The sequence below is a fragment of the Amblyraja radiata genome, chromosome 39 (assembly GCF_010909765.2).
Source record: "Amblyraja radiata isolate CabotCenter1 chromosome 39, sAmbRad1.1.pri, whole genome shotgun sequence".
In the NCBI taxonomy this organism is placed as follows: Eukaryota; Metazoa; Chordata; class Chondrichthyes; order Rajiformes; family Rajidae; genus Amblyraja; species Amblyraja radiata.
In genome coordinates this window covers 8358276-8382704 of record NC_045994.1, presented here as the reverse complement: position 1 = coordinate 8382704, position 24429 = coordinate 8358276, and the positions used below count along the sequence as shown (strand labels likewise).

Sequence of the window (24429 nt, the reverse complement as noted above, 5' to 3'; positions counted from 1 at the left end):
GGTAAGCAGACTTTTGATGTAGTGACTGGCATCTGCCTACGATAGACACATAATGCTGGAGTAACTCAGCCGGACAGGCAGCATCTCAGGATAGAAGGAATGGGTGACGTTTCGGGTCGAGACCCTACTTCACACTGAGACAAAGGGGAGAGGGAGGTACAGAGATAAGGAAGTGTAAGGTGTGAAAATGAGACAAAGTGGATGGAGATCATAGAAAATGTAGAATTGATCATCTTTAGCTAGGAGAAAGTAACAAAAAATCAAACAGAGATAAAAAGTAATTGCGGGCAGTCAGAGAACTGTGCCTTATTTATAATTGCATCAGTGTGCTGGGTCCAGGAAAGATCTTCGGAAATGGGGTTGAGAGGGATAGCTAGATCAGCCAAGATTGAACGGTGGAGTAGACTTGATGGGGCGAATGGCCTAATTCTGCTCCTATAACTTATGAACAACATCCGCCAAAGCAGGGTGACGATGTGGTCTTCTACCCAAATCATTTTCAGTGATTCAGTGTTCAGGGATTCCCTGATTCAGGGACAGTTTCTTCCCAGCTGTTAGCAGGCAACTGAACCGTCCTCTCACCAAGTAGAGAGCAGTCCTGGCCTACCATCTACCTCATTGAGGATCTTCGGACTCTCTTTAATCAGACTTTAGTGTACTTTATCTAGCACTAAATGTTACTCCCTTTATCCTATGTCTGTACAGTGTGGATGGCTTGATCATAATCATGTAGTCTTTCCGCTGACTGGATAGCACGCAAGAAAAAGGTTTTCGCTGCACCTCAGTAATAAACTAAACTAAACATTTTCTTATCTCTGGAAAAAAGATAAATAAAAGAGGATGGGAATCAAGAACCCGAGAACATAAGTTTATAGTGAGAAGGGAAAACATTAATAAGAACCTGAGGGGAAACTTTTTTACACAGAGGGAGGTGGGTATATGGAACGAGTTGCCAGAGGAGGTAGTTGAGTCAAGTTTTAGCAAGTTTAACTTGGGCAAGTACATGGGCAGGAAAGGTTTAGAAGGAAATGAGCCTAACGACGTCTACTAGTGCCGTTGGGACTAGTAGATGGGGCATTTTGTTCGGCTTGGGCTAGTTGGGCCGAAGGGCCTGTTTCTGTGTTGTATGAATCTATGACTATAACTTCTGCTTACCAGTGAAGGGATAAAAATGAAGGCAATGATTCACTTAGCGAAGGATGCCTGAGTACCTTCTTGATAGGGAAACCATAGTTATTGTGGAAGTACACTTTGATCATTAGGGTTCTTCTACACTGGACAGTCTCTTGTCCAGAGTTGGGGAATCCAGGACCAGAGGACAAAGGTTTAATAGCTGCCAGATGAGGTAGTTGAGGCAGGGACTATCCCAACGTTTAAGAAACAGTTAGACAAGTACATGGATAGGACAGGTTTGGAGGGATATGGGCCAAATGGCTGGGACATGTTGGCCGGTGTGGGCAAGTTGGGCCGAAGGACATGATTCCACACTGTATCATTCTGAGTTGGTTATTTGCAGACAATGCAGCAGGGGGGAGAGAATTGTGAGTGTGAGATATATGTGTTTGTTCAGTGTTGTATCAAACCTGAAAATATTGGCCAGTTGTATTGTCAAACAAGTCTAGCAGTGTGGTCTGAAGCAGTGGACTTACCTGCATGTGTTAAGAGCCTAACGCCTTTATCGGCAGCATATATACCAATTAGATTTGTCAACAAGATGGACTGCACAACAAACACTGCGCTATTAAGTACTGTGGTTAAGACAGAGAGATTAGTAATGGAATATGCCAAAGAAAATATTGCCTGTGCTGTCATTGGTGAAGTCAGACAAGATTCCAATGCAGTTGACTCCTGCATCACAAGGAAGTTCAGATTACAGACACTCGTCTTTGCAGAACCCACAATCACTCTCCAAATAAACAGGAGTTGCAGGGGGAAAAAACTCCCTCAAAGGATTTATGTCAAAAAACATAAATAATTAACACAGAAAATATTTTTTTGGGAACACACAATTCTTGATGCATGCAGAGATGACAGAGCTTTGCATTGTAGAAAATCACGATACAGACTTTTAAGGAACACAAACCCTGCCCTCCACCTCCACCCCCCTTCCCCAATGCAAGGGTCCTCTGTAATGGTTGTGTGAGAACAGTTATAACCATCACCTTTTCAAAATACCAACCCACCATGTTCTCATTACACTCCTCAGCAGCTTCTCCAGTGAGTTAGCTATTCTGGCGTCAACTACTCGTCCTTATTGCCTGTTCCTGTTGTTCTCTCGCCATGGAAAGAAATTGCTCCAATTATTATGTTAAAATTGCCCTTTGCAGTCCTTTGCAGTGAATCTGAAGTCTTGTTTTGTACTCATTGTTTAACCCCATCAGCCACAGGTCGTAGGTTTGCCAAAAGCACGGACTTAATCCCCATATGAGTGTTTAGTTTTGTTTTGAGATACGGAGGTTCTGAATATATCTCTGAATTTTTCCCATTGTTGTGTGGCCTAAATTTCAAAATGGCTGCCAAAAACGTCAAGTGAAAGTCATTATCCAGAGAATAGAAAGAAAGTGGCACCTGGTTCCACTGGGGCAGTTCAAATAAATAATGTTGAAGCTGAGGTTATTGGTGACTTGTAATTTATGCCATGCTGCAGAGGAAAAGATTCACAAATGTACTCAGAACCTTCTTGAAGATAAGTACTATTGAAGCATTTAAGCTGGATGCACACCTGAGGGAGGACTGATTGTAAGGATATGATGAATGTATCTGGTGAGAGATTGGAGGAGGCAAGTAGGGCACAATCACTGGCATGGAACTGATGGGCCGAATTACCTGTTTCTGAACTGGGCTTTCTATGTGTAGGAAGGAACTGCAGACGGTGGTTTACACCGAAGATAGCCACAACATGCTGGAGTAACTCAACGGGTCAGGCAGCATCTATGGAGAAAAGGATTAGATGATGTTTTGGTTCAGAACCCTTCTTCAGACCTCTGGGCATTCTATGTTTAGTTTAGTTCAGAGCCGGAGCTTCAGAAGAAGGATCTCTACCCGAAGCATCACCTATTCTTTTTCTCCAGAGATGCTGCCTGACCCGCTGAGTTACTCCAGCTTTTTGTGTCTGACTTCAACCTACAAACCTGCATGTCTTTGGAATGCGGGCAGAAACCAGAGCACCCAGAGGAAACAAAGTTTCCTTTGGCATCCAAGTTCATCATTCCTTTCATCGCAACCTAAAATTACACGTTATTCTTCGAAAGCAACTGTAAGTGGCAAAAGATATTGTGAACAATAAGCTGAAAACACTTTGTAGGAATTAAAATGAAGGCATTAATAAATAAAAAGGTAATATCCGATTATTATCTCAATGGGGTTAGGTTAGGTAAGTGGGAGGTACAGCGAGACCTGTACACCGGTCACTGAAAGTTGGCGTGCTAGTACAGCAGGCAGTGAAGAAAACTAATGAAATGTTGGCCTTCATAACAAGAGGATTTCAGTATAGGAGTAGAGAGGTTCTTCTGCAGTTGTATAGGGCTCTGGTAAGAGCACATCTGGAGTATTGTGTACAGTTTTGGTCTCCTAATTTGAGGAAGGACATCCTTGTGATCGAATGGCCTCCTCCTGCACTTATTTTCTATGTTTCTATGTTGATCCAAACAAATTAGCCAGAGCTATCAGATAACCTGTTGATGTGCAAACAGGTAGCAGATGGTGAATGTGTGGGAATATAATTAAAGCCAGAATACTTTCCTCTCATCTTTTGGATGGAAAACAGTCCATGTGTTCAGTGGAATAGATACCATTACACAGGCTTTGGGGAGTGGAGGATTCCAGTAAGCGGATCTCAACAAGTCTCAAGAGGCCGCTAATAAATTCCACATGACTATTTCCATTTGATGAAATATTTGGAAGATACATCTAGAATCGGCTCGTTTGCATTTTCTTTCCCTTGAGAATTGACACTGCTGAGGGAATGGCTGAAAGCATTTCCGTGAAATCTGTTGTGTTCCGCTGTGAATTTAATTCTGTACAGAAAAAGATAGGCATGCAATAAATTATTTGTATGTTAGATTATGAGTGGAGTCATAGAGTCATACTATTTGGAAACAGGCCCGTCGGCCCAACTTGCCCACACCAACCAACATGTCCCATTTGCACTAGTCCTACCTCCCTTACCTGTCTTATCCATGGACCAGTTTGACCTGTTAATTCTGTCCTATCCATGTACCTGTTTAAATGTTTCTTAAATATAGTACCTGTCTTAACTACTTCCTCTGGAAGCTTGTTCCATATCCCAACCACCCTTTGTGTGGAAAATGTTACCCCTCATGTCTCTATTTAATCTTTCCCCCTTCACCTTAAAGGGCCTGTCCCACTTTCCCGAGTTATTCACAAATTCTCCCGAGTTTTCAAACTCGTGGAATGTTCGTAACGAGTCCGTAGGAGACCGTGGATATATCGTAACGGCTCGTTATGCCAGCCGTAGGTACTCTGGGCTATTTTTTTACTCGTGGATATTTTTCATCAGGCTGAAAAAAAGTCCCGACTTACCTGATGCCCCGACCTACGGCTGGCAGTTGGTGAGATGTGGCATAATAAGGAAAACTTCCTAATCTTGTCCACGCATTTGAAATAATTTGCTTAAAAATTATCTCCTTCTTGGTATTCTAAACATAGAAGCACTGGGACATAGTAGTCTGTCTCTGGAGTACACTCCACAATGGGAAACAGAACATACACGCTGATTTGAACAAATAGCAGATTTAGACAACAGACAATAGACAATAGGTGCAGGAGGAGGCCATTCGGCCCTTCGAGCCATTCAATGTGATCATGGCTGATCATCCCCAATCAGTACCCCGTTCCTGCCTTCTCCCCATATCCCCTGACTCCGCTATCTTTAAGAGCCCTATCTAATTCTCTCTTGAAAGTATCCAGAGATCCTGCTTCAATCCTGATGCTATCTGAGGCAGCGAATTCCACTTTTTTTTTCTTTTTTTTTTTAGTAGCAAGTTCAAGTTTAAATAACATTCATTATCACATGCACCGATTGGTACAGTGAGATTTGAGTCACCATGCAGCCATATGAATAAAAAATAACACAATGCACGATAGAATTTAACATAAACATCCCCACACAGCGGAATCAACGTTCCCACTGTGAGGGAAGGCAATAAACTTCAGTCATCTTCCTCATTGTTCACCCGTGGTCGGGGCCTTTGAGCCCTCCGCAGTCGCCCGATGTTCAGGCCCTCTCGCCGGGATGATGGAACTCCGACGTCTGAACAGAAGAACGGACTCAGCGGCTTGGAGCTTCCGAATCGGCCGCTTCATACCGTAGACCGCGGCTCCCGAAGTCCACAGGCCGAGCTGGGCGGAGCTCCATCACTGGCGATGCGGGTTGAATTTCTTCAGCTCTTTGTGGTGCTGTGACCAGATCCTCCATGCATCAGTCTATTCATTCCTGTTGTCTCTTTAACGTTTGCTCATTGGGCTAGCTGATGTTCTGTGCTTGAGGAACACCCCCATTCTACCAAAAGAAAAGTGCTCAGCGTAACTCAAAGGGTCAGGCAGCATCTCTGGAGAACATAGAAACATAGAAAATAGGTGCAGGAGTAGCACCGCCATTCAATATGATCATGGCTGATCATGGATAGGTGATGTTTCGGATGGGGACCCATCTTCCGACCTGAATTGTCACCTGTCCATGTTCTCCAGAGATGCTGCTGAGTTACTCCATATCTTCGTGTCTTTCTTCGTAAACCAGCATCTGCAGTTCCCTTTTTCTATTCCTTTCCACCACGGCTTTTAGTACTGAATTATGCAACACTTTCTCCAGGTTGTTCAGCGCGTGCTTGAAGATGTCTCTGTATTCTCCCCTACCACTTCTTAAGCCACAGTGCACTGCTCCTTCGAGAGACGCTAGCTGGTTTGAAATAGTACAGGTTAGTTTCAACTGATGCTGATGCTTCTGGAAATTTGGCTCCCAGCAGAGGGTCTAATGAACAGAACAGCGCATTTACTGTTCGCTAAATGTTGTAGTAATTAATAAGCTCGAACCATGAAGTTTGCGTGATGCTTTCGCTGAGTCTAATGGCACACGCAAATCCCCATTGCCTCTTTTCCAGCACTATCCAATTTATTCTGCAGTATATCTCAGTAGATTCCCTGTGATTGAAATCTGTCAGGGTGCAGTTGCAATCAAATGCAGTAAGCAATTGTACTTCAACAAAGTAAAACCCAAACCTCTCTATATTTAAAAAGGGCATCAAATTAAATGAGATAGATGAATACAATCTTCTCAGCAGAAATGCAATTTGACATTGGTAATAATTAAAACAGATGAAAACCAGATTACAATTAAAAGATTATGGTTATGATTGCTGACTAGATGTATAAAGAGCAGTCTACTTTAGATTTATGAAAGATGTGATTCATTAGTTTGGAGATACAACATTGAAATAGGCCCTTTGGCCCACTGAGTCCACGCACTCGTTCACACTAGTGCTCTGTTGTCCCACTATCTCATCCACTCCCTACACACCAGGGTCAATTAACCTACAAACCCACAATTCGTTGGGGCAGCATAGTGGTGCAGTGGTAGATACAGCTGCCATACAGCTCCAGAGACCCTGCTTCAATCCTGATGCTATCTGTACAGAGTTAGTACGTTCTTCCTGTGACTGCCGGGTTTTCTCCGGTTTCCTCCCATACACTAAAGACTTACAGGTTTGTAGATTAATTGGCTTCAGTAAAATTGTAAATTGTCCCGAGTGTGTAGATAGCTAGTGTATGGGGTGATAGCTGGTCAGCACGGACTTGGTGGGCCGAAGGGCTTGTTTCCACACTGTATCTCCAATGTCTAAAGACTAAAGAAAGCCACTTGGTTACAGGGAGAATGTGCAAACGCAACATGGACCTGAGGTCAGGTTTGAACCTGGGTCTCCAGAGCTGTGGGGCAGCAGCTCTGCCAACTGTGCCACTGTGCCACCTTTGACTTTCAAAGAGAACAGATCGAGCTATAGCATTCAACCAGTGCTTTGCCAAAGTTATGTGCTTCACCCTCATCCTAACAAACGTAGATGTAACCAGAGCACAAGAGTGGATATGGTTAACATTGAAAGAAGTAACTGATACACGGTTGAAAAAGCAAGCAGGTCACAGAGGGACCTCCGTCAATGGATTTTATTCAGAGGATGATCGATGTGAGAGGGATGTCAGAGCGTTTGTTGGAAAACCACAGCTTTCTTTGCGGAGCACAAGGCAATCTACATTGCTTTGTACACAATGTCCCCAATCATTTCACACCATAGACTTCAGTGACAGCCTTATGCTTGCTTAATGAGCCACATGTCATTTTTAAAGATGTCTTTAGGATTTTTATTTTTGCATTTTCCATTGTGTCAACTTTTCTTCCCATTGGGGGCATATGCACTGCGAAAAATCACAGGAATTTTATGGCGGAAGCATCTCATGTGTCCGATTCAGTGTAAGCAGAAGTGTCAGTATTAGCTTACTTTTCGTGATATGTATTTATGGCTTCAATGGCAGGATTTTTTGCCCATCCCCAACTGCCCTTAAGTAGTTGGACATGGAGACATCCAGCACGGAAACAGGCCCTTCGATCCAACTTGTCCATTTGGTCCACATCCCTCCAAACCTTTTCTATCCATGGCGTTGAATGTACAACATGTTGAGAGTGTTTTATTGTCATATGTCCTGAAATGGAACAATTAAATTCTTACTTGAAACAGCACAACAGGCTTGCACACATAGTACACTGTAAACACCATAATGAACAACAAAGACAATAGACAATAAACAATAGGTGCAGGAGTAGGCCATTTGGCCCTTCGAGCCAGCACCGCCATTCAATGTGATCATGGCTGATCATCCCCAATCAGTACCCCGTTCCTGCCCTGACTCTGCTATTTTTAAGTGCCCTATCTAGCTCTCGCTTGAAAGCATCCAGAGAACCTGCCTCCACCGCCCTCTGAGGCAGAGGTCAAAGAAAGGTCAACAAAAAAGAAGTTATATTAACGCAAAGCAAGAGAAAGTCCCGAATTCCCGAGTATAACCAAGACAGTTCATAGTTCAAAGTTTAGTTGGTGTTTATAGTGTTCAATAGCCTGATGGTTTTTGGGAAGAAGCTGTTCCTAAACCTGCAGGTCGCAGTTGTCAGACTTATAGACCTTACTCCCAATGGCTATAGTGAAGTGACAGCAAGGCCAGGGTGGTGTAGGTCTTTGATGATGCTGGCTGCCTTTTGGGGCAATGCCTCCTATAGGTCCCTTCGATGGTGGGGAGGTCATTACCTGCGATGGACTGGGCGGTGTCCACCACTGTTAGTGATCTCCTAGTGGGGACCACGGGATAAGGGATTGCAAAATTAATACTATCACCTGTTTTTGGGGATGGCAGCAGTAGAGTTGTTTCCTTACAGCGCCAGAGTCCCAGGTTCGGGCCTGACTACGGGTGCCGTTTGTACCCAATTTGTACCTTCTCCCCGTGACCTGCGTGGGTTTTCTCCGGGTGCTCCGGTTTCCTCCCATACTCCAGAGATGTATGGTTTTGCAGGTTAATTGGCTTGGGAAAATTGTGAAATGTCCCTCGTGTATGCAGGGTAGTGTTCGAGTGTGGGGATCTCTGGTCGACTCGAACTTGGTGGGCTGGAGGGCCTGTTTCCTCTAAAAAATCTCTAAACTAAACAAAACCAGATCTCAGAGATCTTCAGATAAATGGTTGGGTAGTTGGGTATTCAAAACCTATGGGGACCAAGCAGTAAATCTAATCGAGACCAAAGATCAGATCAGCAAACATCTTACTGAGTGGCAAAGCAGGTTTAAGAGACCACATGAGGAATTCCTCCTGTCCATCTTATTTACTGTAGCAACGGTTGAAAGAGAATCGCTGGAGCTTTACTGCAGTGTGTGCTGTTAACTTTGATCACTCAAGCATTGCTTAGAGTAATAGAGTGATACAGTGTGGAAACAGGCCCTTCAGCCCAACTTGCCCACACACGCCAACATGTCCCAGCTACACTAGTCCCACTTGCCTGCGCTTGGTCCATATCCCTCCAAACCTGTCCTATCCATGTACCTGTCGAACTGTTTCTTAAACGATGGGATATTCTCAGCCTCAACTACCTCCTCTGGCAGCTTGTTCCATACACCCACCTGTGTGAAAAAGTTACCCCTCAGGTTCCTACTAAATCTTTTCCCCTTCACCTTGAACCTATGTCCTCTGGTCCTTGATTACACTGCTCTGGGCAAGAGATCTACCCGATCTATTCCTCTCATGATTTTGGGATGTTAATACTCAGGTGATGTGGAATTCAAAAGGCAATGCTATCACGAATCTTCTGCTGTTGTTCTTTTGTGACAGATGTGGTGATTAAGTTGGATGATGGAACAATCTGTGCCAATAAACCCTTGCTCATCTCCAGCTGTGACTGGATGGCTGCAATGTTTGGAGGGCCTTTTGTGGAGAGTTCGACCAAAGAGGTAAGGACTTTAGACTTTCGATTTCAGAGATACAGTACGGAAACAGGCCCTTCGGCCCACCGAGTCGGCTCCGACCAGCGATCACCCCAAACACTGGCACTATTCTTCACACTAGGGACAATTTACAATTTTACCAAAACCAATTAACCTACAAACCTACACGTCTTTGGAATGCGGAAATAGGCCCTTCGGCCCACCAAGTCTGTGCCGACCAGCAATTGCCCGTACACACTAGTTCTATCCTACAGAAGCCAATTAATCTACAAACCCGCACGTCTTTGTAATGTGGGAAAAAAAATCGGAGGACCTGGAGAAAACCCGCATGGGTATGGGGAGAACGTACAAACTCCACACAGACAGCACCCACGGCCAGGGTATCTGGCACTGTAAGGCAGCAACACTACCACTGCGTCACTCTGCTGCCCCTAGTGCCCCTAATATGAGACAACATGGGACGAGTGAAAACGGATGATTGATGGTCAGTGTGAACACAGTGGACTGAAAGGCCTGTTTCCATGCTGTATCTCTAAACTAATCCATCTGGAGTTTGTACAACCCACCCCCATGACAGTACCTGTGAGTCCAATTAGTTTAGTTTAGTGTTGCAGTGTGAAAAGAGGCACTTGGGCCCACCCAGTCCATGCCAACCACTGATCACCTGTACACTATGTTAACCCAGTTCCACACGCTGCATTCTTGGGGCAATTTACAGAAGCCAATTCACCTACAAACCTGCACGTCTTTGGAATGTGGGAGGAAACCAACGCAACTGGTGCAAAACCCACGCAGTCACAGGGAGAGCATGCAAACTCCGTACAGACAGCACCCGTAGTCAGGATCGAACCCGGGCCATCAGAATCCCAGAATCTGTTTATTTTATATCCATTTATATCCTGATCAAATTTGTTTGAACACTGTTTCAAGATTGTTTTCTCATTTTTCTACAGCCTTCTATTTCCATTTCAGATGGCAAATTACTTAATCGCTGAAGAGCGACTATTCTGAGTCAGGCCAGGCAGGGTATAATTATTGACACCCACAATGTTTCAAATCAGAGAGAAGAATCTTACCACATATAAGAAGGTCACTCACGTGGTCACGCCTATGATGGTTCTTTGAATAATTTGCCCAGTTTCTTTCCATTCAATGAACAAAGGAAAATTAAAGACACATAAATAAGTAATCTTTCTTTCTGTAACGTTCCTTGGACAGCGAGCTGGTGAAACGACTGCTCTTCTGTGAAGTAATGTACGAAGGGTATTTTACATACAACGGACAGGCATGCCCCTGCAGAGTGGAACAGCAGCACAGGAGGTCGAGCTGCTGCCTCACAGCACCAGGGACCCGGGTTCAATCCTAACCATAGGTGCTGTCTATGTGGAGTTTGCACATTCTCCCTGTGAATGTATGGGTTTCCTCTGGGTACTCGGGTTTCCTCGCACATCCCAAAAGACATGCAGGTTTGTCAGTTAAATGGCCTCTGTAGATTGCCCCTAGTGTGTAGGGAGTGGATGAGAATGTGGGATAACATAGAACCAGTGTGAGCGGGTGATTGATGGCCAGCATGGACTCAGTCGATCAAAGGGTCTGTTGCCTTTAATAATAATTTGTCTTAATAATCATCTTTAAGAGATAATTATTAAGATGTGTTCCTAAGCTAAACCCTTATTCCCACTGTACTGTAATAGTGCGTCATCCATAACCTTCTCATTCAGAAGAGAATTACTTTTTTTTTTAATGTTATTGCCATGGAATATTCCAAATTCCCTAACAACCAATTAATTAATTTTGATGCATTACTTCTGTAAAGCAGGAAAAAAACGGGGAAAAAATGTAGTTCCAGTAACGTCCTCCAAACAGCAGCTCACCCCTCCATGACACACTGGTCAACCTGAGGGGCACCTTCAGCAACAGACTGGTTCCACCAAGATGCAGCACAAAACGCCGCAGGAGATCCATCTTCCCTGTGGCTATCAAACTGTACAACTCCTCGCCCTTCTGTCATTGGGAAGACTGACTTCTTCTTCCCCCCTCACAACTCCCCACCCCCCCACTCCCCCCAATCTTTGCACATCCCCAATCCTGGATTTTCCACTCATCATCTGTAATTACATGTTTCATGCATCTTTCCTGAAGAAGAGTATCGGCTTAAAACGTCACTCATTCCTTGTCTCCAGAGATGCTGCCTGTCCCGCTGACTTCCTCCAGTTTTTTGTGTCTTTCTGTGTTGGCAGACCAATTTCCCTCCTGGGATGAATAAAGGTCTATCGTATTATAGACAATAGGTGCAGGAGCAGGTCATTCGGCCCTTTGAGCCAGTACCGCCATTCAATGTGATCATGGCTGATCATTCCTAATCAGTACCCCGTTCCTGCCTTCTCCCTATATCCCCTGACTCCGCTATTTTTAAGAGCCCTATCGAGCGCTCTCTTGAAAGCATCCAGAGAACCCGCCTCCACCGCCCTCTGAGGCAGAGAATTCCACAGACTCACCACTCTCTGTGAGAAAAAGTGTTTCCTCGTCTCCGTTCTAAATGGCTTATTGTATCCTACAATGGGTAAATAATCTGTTTCTCCTGTGTTTGGCAAATGTTGGCCAAGACCTATTTAAAATTAAGCCGTGGCAGATTGTGTTTCTCCAAATTTAGGGAAGAGATACAGTAATTGTTTGTTTGGCGTTAATACAAGCAGGTACTTTTATCTGATAATATTAGCAACTATTATTTCACAGTAGCGCGATACATCTGTACATTGGCCTCACTGTATGCTGTACAATGCAATCCACTGTTTAAAAAAATGACATTGTTCCTGCTTTATCTTAATAGTCAGGCACGAGATTGTACAATAATCAAGAGCTGTTATGTACAGATGATATCCAATTTAGTACTGCCCTGAACAAGGTGCAGCACTGTTCCTGATTGTTCAGTGGTAATTAAGAGTGAATTTGGTCATTGCAGCTCCCAGACTCTGACCTTCGTTTCTTTATGCTGCATTGCATTAGCTGTCTAAATAATGCAATTATTTATAGAACTGATGATGAAGCAATTCCCTATTATGTAATATATGCAGAAGATTTTTGTTTTGCTGCAAACATGAACCTCAAATGAAAATTATTTTGCTTATTGATAAGCCCTGGGTGGGTGTGTAAATGCTTCTCTTAGAGTCTTGCCTTTATGACACACTGACCATAGAGCATTAATAAGTACAGCACAGGTACAGGCTCTCTGGCTGCTGCTACTTTGCGGAGAGGATGCCTGCAAGGACACGGGCAGTCTGAGATTGCCTGCATTCAATTTTCCATCCCATTCCCACTCAGTTTGCACCGAGCACCATAGAGTCATACAGCACGGAAACAAGCCCATACTGACCAAGATGCCCCATTTATGCTAGTCCCACCTGCCCGTGTTTGGTCCATATCCCTCTAAACTTGTCCCATCCATGTACCTGTCCGAATGTCTTTTAAAATTTTGTTTTAGTACCTGCCTGAACTTGATTGGAGACGATCAGCCATGATCACAATGAATGGTGGTGCTGGCTCGAAGGGCCAAATGGCCTCCTTCTGCACCTATTTTCTATGTTTTTCTATCTCTTAGAAACATAGAAAATAGGTGCAGGAGGAGGCCATTTGGCCCTTCGAGCCGGCACCGCCATTCATTGGGATCATGGCTGATCGTCCCCAATCAATAACCCGTGCCTGCCTTCTCCCCATATCCCTTGATTCCACTAGCCTCTAGAGCTCTATCTAACTCTCTCTTAAATCCATCCAGTGATTTGGCCTCCACTGCCCTCTGTGGCAGGGAATTCCACAAATTCACAACTCTCTGGGTGAAAATGTTTTTTTCTCACCTCAGTCTTAAATGCCCTCCCCTTTATTCTAAGACTGTGGCCCCTGGTCATGCCATATACCTATCACCACCTGTGTGACAAAGTTGCCCGTCAGGTTCCTATTAAATCTTTCCCCTCACACCTTAAAGCTATGTCTTCTGGTTCTTGATTCCCTTTGGGCAAAAGACACTGTGCATTCACCCGATCTATTCCCCTCATCACCCCTCATCACCCTGCGCTGGGAGGAATAAAGTCCAAGCCTGCCCCAACTCTCCCAATCGCTCTCTCCCTGCCTATTATCACCTGGTTACGTTTCAATGCTGATGCAATCATAACTTCAACATAAATACACTTGCCGTCAGATTGATGGCATCCACGTGGCAAGGAAGCTGGTGTTCCAGAATGAGGAAGGCGCTTTCTGTGATAAAAGGCCTTTATCTGTGTTTTACCTAAAAGGGTCAGTGTCCAATGTAGACAGGCAATCCCGGTAGCAACTATAATGCAACAGGTATTTATATGTCCAATGTTGAGCTGGGTGAGATTTTACAAGTGTTTAAGAAGGAACTGCAGATGCTGGAAATCGAAGGTACACAAAAAAGCTGGAGAAACTCAGCGGGTGCAGCAGCATCTATGGAGCGATGGAAATAGGCAACGTGTTGGCTGTGGACTTTGGATAACACTGGAACATGACTGCAACACTTTAAAATTCATGCAATTCGGCAACATCACAAATTTTTTCCCCTAAATTCCTGCATTATATATTAATTCTAATTTTATACACTGACTGTGTCACTTCAGCAAGTGTGGGAGGCATTGGCTTTTCAAAATCTGCTGCACCAGGCAGTCATTAGCAAGCTTGTCAGCTTCGCTTGGACACATTGATTTATCATAAGGCTCCTGCCTCACTGAGCCAGCGATAATCGCTTGGCATGTCACCCTCATAGTCCTCCTTCATCAGTTGAAGTGTTTGGCCTCCGTATTATTCGATAACACAGAAGGAAAACAGATGTTGGGAAATCTGCAAACACAACACAGCAAACATGGGCAGCCGCAGCGCTCCCTGCGGAGGCCGTTTGAGTGAAGCTAGAAGCTGTAATCTTCTCATTCGAAGACCATCGCACAGGCATCAAGGCATGGCTGATGCAGGCATCATCTGTGGAGCGAGACAAACAGCTAACATTTCAGACCAGCTCTCATGGGAAGGGTTCCAACCATAGTGGTGCAGCTGGTAGAGCTGATGCCTCACCACACCAGAGACCCAGGTTCGATCCCAACCTCGGATGCTATCTGTGTGGAGTTTGCATGTTCTTCTCCCTGTGACCACATGCAGTTGGTCTGGTTTCCACCCACATTCCAAAGACGTATGGGTTTGTAGATTAATGGGCCTCTGTAAGTTGTTATTAGTGTGTGGGGATGCATAAGTGGGATAAAGTAGAAATAGTGTGAAAGGGTGATCGATGGTGGCATTTATGAAAACTAGTCACCATGGGCTTTACTTGGTCATCAGGGCACTTATGCCCTCTCATTCTGGACCTCAGGTTGCCTGAAGTTTGGTTTAGGTTATTAATACAGCACGGAAACGGACCCTTCAGCCCACCGAGTCCACACCAACCATTGATCACCTGTCCATATTATCCTATGTTATCCCACTTTTCCACTCCCAACACATGGAGGGCAATTTACAGAGATCAATTAACTTACAGGCCCACACGTCTTTGGGATGTGGGAGGAAACCAGAGCTGCCGGAGGTAACCCACGCGGTCACAGGGAGAACGTACAAACTCCGTACAGTCAGTAACCGAGGTCGGGATCGAACCCGGGTCTCTTAACTTATGAGGCAGCAGCTCTACCCGCTGCACCACCGTGCCGCCCAGCTTAACAACCAATGAAGAACTTTTGAAATGTAATCACTATTGTATTGTAGGGTTAGTATGTTTAACCATTGCAGCCTTTGTGGGCCGAAGGGCCTGTTGCCATGCTATATGTTATAACTCTGTGACTCTACGACTAGTGGGATTTATGATTTTGAATATGACAAGAGGTAAATCAGATCTGCTGTGGAGCCTGAAGATTATTGAGGTACTAGTGTTTATTGTAGCTGGACTACAAGAATGATACTGAAGTGTGTTTATTTTACACTCTTTGACAGGTGTACTTCCCAAACACAAGCAAGAGTTGTATGCGGGCAGTTTTGGAATATCTGTACACGGGACAGTTCTGCTCTAGCCCGGACCTGGATGCCATGGAACTCATTGTGTTGGCAAACCGCCTCTGTCTACCTCACCTGGTAGCATTAACGGGTAAAAGTCTTGATCTCTGCACTCTTCACCTTGCATTGGAACAACAGATATGTAGTCATGAAGTTACATGGGCCGGAAATGTGGGCGGCACAGTGGTGCAGCTGGTAGAGCCAGAGACCCATGCTATCTGTGTGGAGTTTGCACGTTCTCACTGTGACTGCGTGGGTTTCCTCCGGGTGCTCCAGTTTCCTCCAACATCCCAAAGACGTGACTTTAGATGAGACTCTATAATAAGATTCCTTCAACGTCCCTGGCAAGCATAGAAGACATTTTTTGATTAAGACGGGGGGAATTCAGTCCATTTGCTCCTCAAGCCAAAGGAACTGCAGATGCTGGAAAATTGAAGGTAGACAAAAGTGCTGGAGAAACTCAGCGGGTGCAGCAGCATCTATGGAGCGAAGGAATTAGGCAACGTTTCGTGTTTCGGCCCGAAACGTTGTTTATTTCCTTCGCTCCATAGATGCTGCTGCACCCGCTGAGTTTCTCCAGCACTTTTGTCTACAGTCACTAATTGTACTTTGTCTCTTCTTCAAAGAATAAGAAGGGTATAATGTTAACGTCCAGTTTAGTTTAGTTGAGATCCAGCGCGGATACAGGCCCCCCCGGCCCACCGAGCCCATGCCGACCAGTGATCCCCGCATACTAACACTATCCTACACACCAGGAACAATCTATAAGCTAAATTAGCCGACAAACTTACGTGGTCATGGGAAGAATGTACAAACTCCGTACAGACAAGAACACATAGTTAGGATCAAACCCAGGTCTCTGGCGCTGTAAGGCAGCAACTCTACCGCTGCGCAACCAGAGTTTGTCAGAGTAATATGTAAGCCCCTGAATTTAAAGAAATAGAAAGAGTTTGTAAGAAAGGAGCTGCAATAACCACGGGCAACTTTAATCATCATGCAAAACTCCAAGTGCTGGAGGAACTCAGCAGATCAGGAAGGGAATTGACTGACGACGTTACGGGTCCCGGCCCAAATGTCGCTTGTCCATTCCCTTCACAGATGCTGCCTGACCCGCTGACTTACTCCAGCACTTGTGTGTTTTGCTGAAATTTCCCAACTCCTTGTGTCTTCAATCATCATGCAGTCTTGATACAGTGCGGAAACAGTTGGCAGAACCAGATAGCCTTGAGGGCAAGTTCATAGAGCATTTGCAATCGAGCAAAACATTGAGCAATTGGAGTACAACTATGTCAGGCCTGGCTGTATTTACCGAGGCAGGATTAATTAATGTTTTTCTGAAAATTATCTCCCCGGAATTAATGATCATAGCATGACCAATCTTTATACTGAAGAGAGACTCATAATGTTGGAGTAACTCAGCGGGACAGGCAGCATCTCTGGAGTGAAGGAATGGGTGACGTTTGGGTCGGACCCTTCAGACTCCCAGTCTTTATGCTGTTTGAGGATGAACTAATTTTCTCCCGCACTCCAAAGATGTACAGGCTTGTAGGTTTAAGAAGGAACTGCAGATGCTGGAAATCGAAGGTAGACAAAAGTGCTGGAGAAACTCAGCAGGTGAGGCAGCATCTATGGAGCGAAGGAAATAGGCAACGTTTCAGGTCGAAACCCTTCTTCAGGCTTGTAGGTTAATTGGTTTCGATAAAAATTATAAATTGTCGGGGTGGGGGGGGCGTGATCTCTGGTCCACGCAGACTCTGGGCGCCAAAGGGCCTGATTCCACGCTGTATCTCTAAAGTAAAGTCGAAGGTAAAGTAGAGATCGATTGAGAAAATGGGCACAGGGATGGTTGATGGAAGTTCACTCAGCCAAATGCATTTTGGAAAATTAAATCAAGCCAGAACACACAGTGAATAGCAGGGCTCTGGGGAGTGTTGTTGAACAGCGAGTTCCTGGAGTACACATAAAAACACAAACAAATGGGGCGGTGAAGAAGATGGAAGGCATGTTTGTCTTCATTGGCCAAGCCATTGATTTTAGGAGTTGGGACACTGTGTTCCAGTTGTACAGTATAGTTCAGAATACCACTGGAGACACAACACACTACAGATGTTGGAATCTTGAACAGAAAACAAAAGTGTTCGCGGAACTCAGCGGGTCAGGCAGCATCTGTAGTGGGAAATAGACACACAACGTTTACAATCAGGACCCGAAACACAGTCTGTCATTTCCCTCCTCAGATGCTGCCTGACACTTTGAGTTCATAAGGTCATAAGTGCTAGGAGCAGAATTAGACCATTTGGTCCATCAGGTCTACTCCGCCATTCAATCATGGCTGATCTATCTCCCTCCTAACCCCATTCTCCTGTCTTCTCCTCATATCCCCTGACGCCCCTGCTAATCAACAATCTCATTGACTTGGTCTCCACAGCCTTCTGTGGCAATGAATTCCACAGATTCACCACCCTCTGACTAAAGAAATTCCTCCTCATCTACTTCCTAAAGGAACATCCTTTAATCCTGAGGCTATGACCTCTGGTCCTAGAATCTCCCACTAGTGGAAACATCCTCTCCACATCCATTGTATCCAAGCCTTTCACTATTCAAGTTGCTCCAGCACTTTGTATTTAGTTCAGAATATCACAGTTCTCTTCCCTGAACTCACTACTTTCCATGGCTTTGTCCATGATGGATCAATAAACAATAGACAATAGGCGCAGGAGTAGGCACCACATATATAATAAATAATATAATAAAAAATAATAAATACAAATTATAAATTTGTAGACATAAATTTATATTTATGTATATAAAAATAATTAATCAATAAAATAAATGAATAATTTAATTAAGCTCACAGCTTGAAAATTTCACGTTCCTAAGTTAATTCTGAGAAAGTAAATGAATATGGGTTTTTTTCTAAAGCGAATGTTGTTTCGGATGCTTTGAGAGAGGCATGGACATGCAGGGAATGGAGGGCTCTGGATCATGTTCAGGCTGAGGAGATTAGTTTAAATTGGCATCATGGTCGGCACGAACATGATGGGTCGAAGGGCCTGTTCCTGTGCTATGTTCATTTCTCACACATCAGTGCATCCTAAACACACAGCATTTCAACCCTTGATATTCAGACCCATTGAATCACATGTTCTGCAATAATGCAACAATGGATTTATTGTGTAAGTGGTATTTATAGGATCTTTCAACACCCTTCCCTCCCCCTTCCCTCCCCTGCCATGTTCAACGTGTAACAGTTCAGATCGATTCTCCGCTGAAACAGTGAATGAAAATATGAATCCCTAAAATCCTTATATCCTTTCCAAAAACCTGTTTGTGAAGGATATGAATGTTCGCCCCGAAGGAGCTGATAAACTCAATTTCACTGCATAACTGAATACTTTGGCACACACCCAGACACCTGCTGCTACAGCCAGCATCTGCCTGCTCAGTCACACAGCTCTCATTGCTACTGAGGCCTGCTTTCATGAGCCAGTAAGGTTGACATGAGATTGCCCCAGCTAACAATCATTACAGATAACACAAAGGTAAGTAAAGCAATGCGCACACACTAGCGAAAGAAAGAAATAATCCAACATGGTAGGAATATCAGTAACCAGAGGACCAGGAATTATAGTCACTGGCAAATTATCCAAAAGGGAATTTAGGAAGCTGGTATATGCAAAGAGTAGTTTCAATTTGTTATGCATTGTCTGAATCATTCGGAACACAGATTCAATTGCACGGTTCAAAAGAGAATTGAGTATCTACATGAAAGAGAAGTATTGCTGGGGTCTGGGGAACGAGCCTAAGGTGCTGCTAATTGGAGATTTATTTTTCAAACCAGTGCAGGCACAATGATCAAAGTCTCCTTCTGTGCTGAACTGAAACCAAAAGCCTGTCACAAGCACAGAAGGAAAGCTTCCCAAAAAATAATAATGTTGTTCGCAGTGTCTGACCATGAATGCATTCGCACAAGGCCTCATGTAAACTGCCATTTTGGGCAAAAGCTGCCACTAAGATTTACTTTTCATGTTTCAGTTGTATGCTGAGAACATTCAGATAGTTCTGCTATAATGTGCAGTTCCATAGCATGGATTAGATATCAAGCATGTGATGAATTATGGAACATTAGTTGCATTACACCAGCCAAATTGGTTGTAACCCGATATTGATCAGTAACTAGAGAAACAGTTCAAAGTTACTTTGGAATTTGACAGGCAGGGAAAAAAAGCTGTCTTGGCTTTAAACAGTGCAGGGGACAAAAAAACTGTTTCCATGTAACCTCCCTGCAGTAATCAGTCGCCATTGTCTCTTAAGGACACAGATGCAACTTCAACTACAAGTGACCATTGAAATCAACAAGCAATCGCTTCTATTGACCCTTGAGCAATGATAGTCTATACAACAGTGTAACATGCAGCCTTTAGTATTATTACCTTGCAGTAACAAAAACAAATTCATTGCTATTGAAAAGATCCTTTTGAAAATTGTACAGAAGAATAACATTATTTTTGTGTCTGAAACTCTCCAGCCTTAACCCCCCCCACCCCTCCCCCATTCAAACCACCGTCTTTATAACATGGTTGTCTACAGCACAAGGTTTCTTAGGAACACAGTTGATTACAGCGAAAAGCTATGGTACCACATCCAGCTATAGTACTGAAGTTCTGCATGTTAGAATAGATTCTAGCCAAACTGTTCCAGTTCATCCACAAAACGGGCATCTACACAGCCATGTAGAACATTATTTAACTGTGCCCTGGTCACAAAGGACAGGACAAATCCTCAGCTCAAACAGCACCCTGAGTTTGATATCATGCCAAAGAGCTCACTTATTTGGCACTAAACATTTATTACTTCCTCCACCAGCTCACAATAGCTATACACGTGGAACGTAGACAGAACAGCACGGGAACGGGCCCTTCGGCCCATAATGTTTACGCCGAACGTAATGGTCACTTGTAGTTCAACTGATCTCATCTGCCCGTACATGATGCATCTCTCTCTATTCCTAGCACTGCCATGTGCCGATCTATAAGCCTCTTAAACGCCACTATTGTATCTTCTGCCTCCTCCTCCTCCACCTCTTGGCAATGTGTTCCAAACCCCCACCACTCTCTGTGTGAAAAATAAAACTCGCTCCGCACCTCTCCGTTAAACTTTCCCTCTCACCAAAAATTAATCTTAACCTCTGCTTCTTTGTATCAACATTCAATTTCTTCATTTCATCCTTGTTCCGTGAAGCGCGGTGGACTTTTGTGTGACTTTTGGAGACTGTGCCTGCTTGCAAGTTGTTCACTGATAACAAACTTTCGTCAAACTTGGATTTGAAAATGGTGCCAAAATCTGGTGAATCTTGCACAGTGTCTCAGTGGATCACTCCTATACTTAAACTTGTACTTAATCTAAGATTGTTGTTTTTACATGTAGTCATAGTTTTACGGCTAATGCCCCTGTCCCACTTAGGAAACCTGAACGGAAACCTCTGGAGACTTTGCGCCCCCACCCAAGGTTTCCGTGCGGTTCCCAGAGGTTTTTGTCAGTCTCCCTACCTGCTTCCACTGCCTGCAACCACCTGCAACCTCCGGGAACCGCACGGAAACCTTGGGTGGGGCGCAAAGTCTCCAGAGGTTTCCGTTCAGGTTTCCTAAGTGGGACAGGGGCAATGCAAAAAAAAGGAATTCCACTGTCCCTACATAACCATTAAAGTAAAATAAAGTACCATTGATTAGAGTCAGCTATTGGAAGCCAATGTCTCAGGGACTAATTAAACAATTCAATTCCTCTGTTGCAGAGCAGTACACTGTTTGTGGGTTGATTGAAGCAACACAACAGGGTGTGGACATGGACGGAGACGTTTTACTGTTCTTGGACATTGCGCAGGTAAAAGCTGTTACGATCTAAAATAATTGGGACTTTGGTTACTCAAAACAAGTTTAAATGCTCCTCGTGGCATGTTCAAGTTCAAGAGAGTTTATCGAAGGTACACAAAAATGCTGGAGAAACTCAGCGGGTGCAGCAGCATCTATGGAGCGAAGGAAATAGGTAAAGTTTCGGGCCGAAACCCTTGGCATGTGGGACAAGTGTAGATGGGGCATGTTGTGAGGTATGGAAAAGTTGGGCTGAAGGGCCTATTTGTACGTTTTATGACTCTATGCTCTGCGATTGACCAAACGTTGGATTTAATGAATTGACTGGTATTTCTCTTGTTTTTTTTTGTGTAGTTCCATTGTGCCCATCAGCTGTCTGAATGGTGCCTGCATCACATCTGCACAAACTACAACAATGTCTGTCGCAAGTTTCCCAGGGAAATGAAAGCAAAGTCTCCTGGTAGGATCCTGATACCTTTCCTCATTCGGCAATAACATTGTTCCATTGACTGTACTCAAGGGGAATTCAAGCCTAGCACAGAATTTCAACCTGTCTCTCGACTCAGCCCCTCCGAGCCCTTCATTTACCATGAACATAAATAGTGGCATCATTGTTAATAATTTATTCATCTATAAATAATAATTATAATAATTTAATACAACAATGTTAATGACAATTTATGATTTGGTTATATACAGCAGAGGAGGCTTGAACATATCATGGCATGATCGGGTTGGTGGTAGCAGTGATAATATATTTCTCTCTACAGAAGGTTTTTTGTCCTCATTCCCTGCTACAGATTCCCAGTTTTCAAAGCAGCAGAATGGAGTGGAGGATTTCCACCTCCACCTTCTCAATGCTCCGTAGAAACAGTTCCCTCCGTAATTCCGTCACACATTCTATGACCTCCACCAACACCCCCTTTTTATTCCCATGCACCTTCCCATTCAACCACAGGAAACACAGCGATGTTTAGATAAGTAGTCGATCTAGTTTGTTTCTGAACAGGACAATTGTAGTTTAGTTCAGTTTAGAGAAACATAGAAACACAGATACATGGAAAATAGGCGCTGAAATAGGCCATTTGGCCCTTTGAGCCAGCACCACCAGGCTGATCATCCAAACTCGGGAGAACTCTTGAATTACCTCGTACAGTGGAACAGGCCCATAAGAGCATTATCACCCGGGTATACATGCTGATGGTATTTGCGGTGTGCATTGCTGAAGTTAACTTGATGGAGTCACTGGCAATGGTGAACAGGGCATTAGGCATTCCTGTCTACACTTTTTCAATGTTACTGTGAGATAGCTTACTATAAACAAATGTATAGCCCTACTTATTATATTAGGGTGGCACAGTGGCGTAGCAGTGGAGTTAATGTTTTACAACGACAGAGAGACTGTGTTTCATCCTGACTGCGGGTGTCATCTGTACGGAGTTTGCACGTTCTCCCTGTGACCACGTGGGTTTTTTCCAGGTGCTCTGGTTTCCTCCCACATTCCAAAGATGTGCAGGTTAGTAGGTTAATTGGCTTCTGTAATATGTCCCTAGTGTGTAGGATAGTGCTAGCATATGGGGGTGATCGGTGGCTGGCATGGACTCAGTGGGCCGAAGGGCCTGTTTCCTCGCTGTATCTGCAAAATGAAAACCTTACACAATAGTACTCTTCAAAAGTATGTCATTGGTTTAAGGTGTGTGGAGTATCCTCAGATTGTGACATGTGCTGTATAAATGAAGTTTTATCCTTCTGTTTGTAATTGGTTTGAAATGGAGACAGTCCACACTACTTGACAAGACAAACCTTTCCTTTCCATATCTCCCGTCTCCCTCTTCCCTGGCTCTCTGTCTGTGCACATGTGTGTGTGCGTGTGCATGTGCAAGAGACACAGAGAGAGAGAGAGAGAGTGTGCCCAACATTTTACTAACAGTTTTACTGACATGTACTTTCAGAAAACCAGGACTATTTTGAAAAACACCGTTGGCCTCCTGTCTGGTTTCTCAAAGAAGATGACCATTACCAGCGAGCGCGGAGAGAGCGTGACAAGGAGGACTACTTGTGCCAGAAACGTCAGCTGAAGCACAAGTGGTTCTTCTGGAATACGAGCTCGTCTTCTACAGCTTCATCCTCCTCCACTGTCATCTGAAGACGTGCGTGGATCAAAGAACTCGCAGTGAAAATCCAGCATCCAGCAGTTTGAAGGCCTTCTTCCAAGTCAGCCAGACACTTATTAGGGTTTAATGACCAGCAACCAGACCTCCATAGTCTGGCTAGTTCAAGGCAATCAACGTGAGTTTTTATTTCCTGACAGTCAGTGCTAAATTACTCCCTCTGCCTGTTTCTTGCACGCGCACACACAGACACAGACGTGCACATACAGACAGACACGCACACGTGCACGCACGCATGCACACACAGACTCGCCAACACACACACAGATGCGCACGTGCATGCACACACACGCATGTGCACACAGGCAACCTCACACGCGCACACACACACACACACACACACGCACGCAAGCACATGCACCAAGGCGCAATATACTGGCCGGACAGATTAGGTGACACAGAGATTTTGTTTCTGCTTTGTAAATCAAATCAGACCGTGGCAAATAGGTGAGAGATATTAGACTGCAAAGCAGTAACTGGTGACTTTATTAAACCTTGTTGTTGACATGAGTTGGTTGTGTAGCACAATGGTTCAGTTCTAGAAAGCATGATACTCCTCCTTGCATGGACCTTGCTCTGGCTGAGCCAGATTGACTACAAATTGATATATATTCCGGGAATCATATTTGGGTACAAATCTGGATGCTCTGCTGAATTCATATTCACACATGACACCTACTCTTAAGCAAAGAATAAATCAGGGTTCATAATTCGTGGAAACTGAGGAATAAGCTTATTTCTTTTCACTTGAGGATGAACAGTTGAATTGCAAAGCAATCCCTGAATTTGTTGTTTCCACATTTGCACACTAAGCATATGTACAAGATGTACGTACACCTTTTGTATTCAAGATTACGTAAAAAA

The 24429-nt window shown here is 44.2% G+C and overlaps 1 protein-coding gene across 2 annotated transcripts in view; it reads left to right on the top strand.

Annotated features, from left to right (window-relative positions):
- Positions 1 to 24075, top strand: part of rhobtb2 (Rho related BTB domain containing 2) — a 52362-nt gene extending 28287 nt beyond the window's left edge. For both annotated transcript variants that reach the window (XM_033013737.1, XM_033013736.1), the window contains exons 6-10: positions 9376 to 9494; positions 15468 to 15618; positions 21319 to 21407; positions 21749 to 21854; positions 23347 to 24075. In XM_033013737.1, coding sequence (XP_032869628.1) covers positions 9376 to 9494; positions 15468 to 15618; positions 21319 to 21407; positions 21749 to 21854; positions 23347 to 23540 — 659 coding nt within the window. In that variant the 3' untranslated portion in view covers positions 23541 to 24075. The remainder of the gene's footprint in view (positions 1 to 9375; positions 9495 to 15467; positions 15619 to 21318; positions 21408 to 21748; positions 21855 to 23346) is intronic.
- Positions 24076 to 24429: the final 354 nt, after the last annotated feature.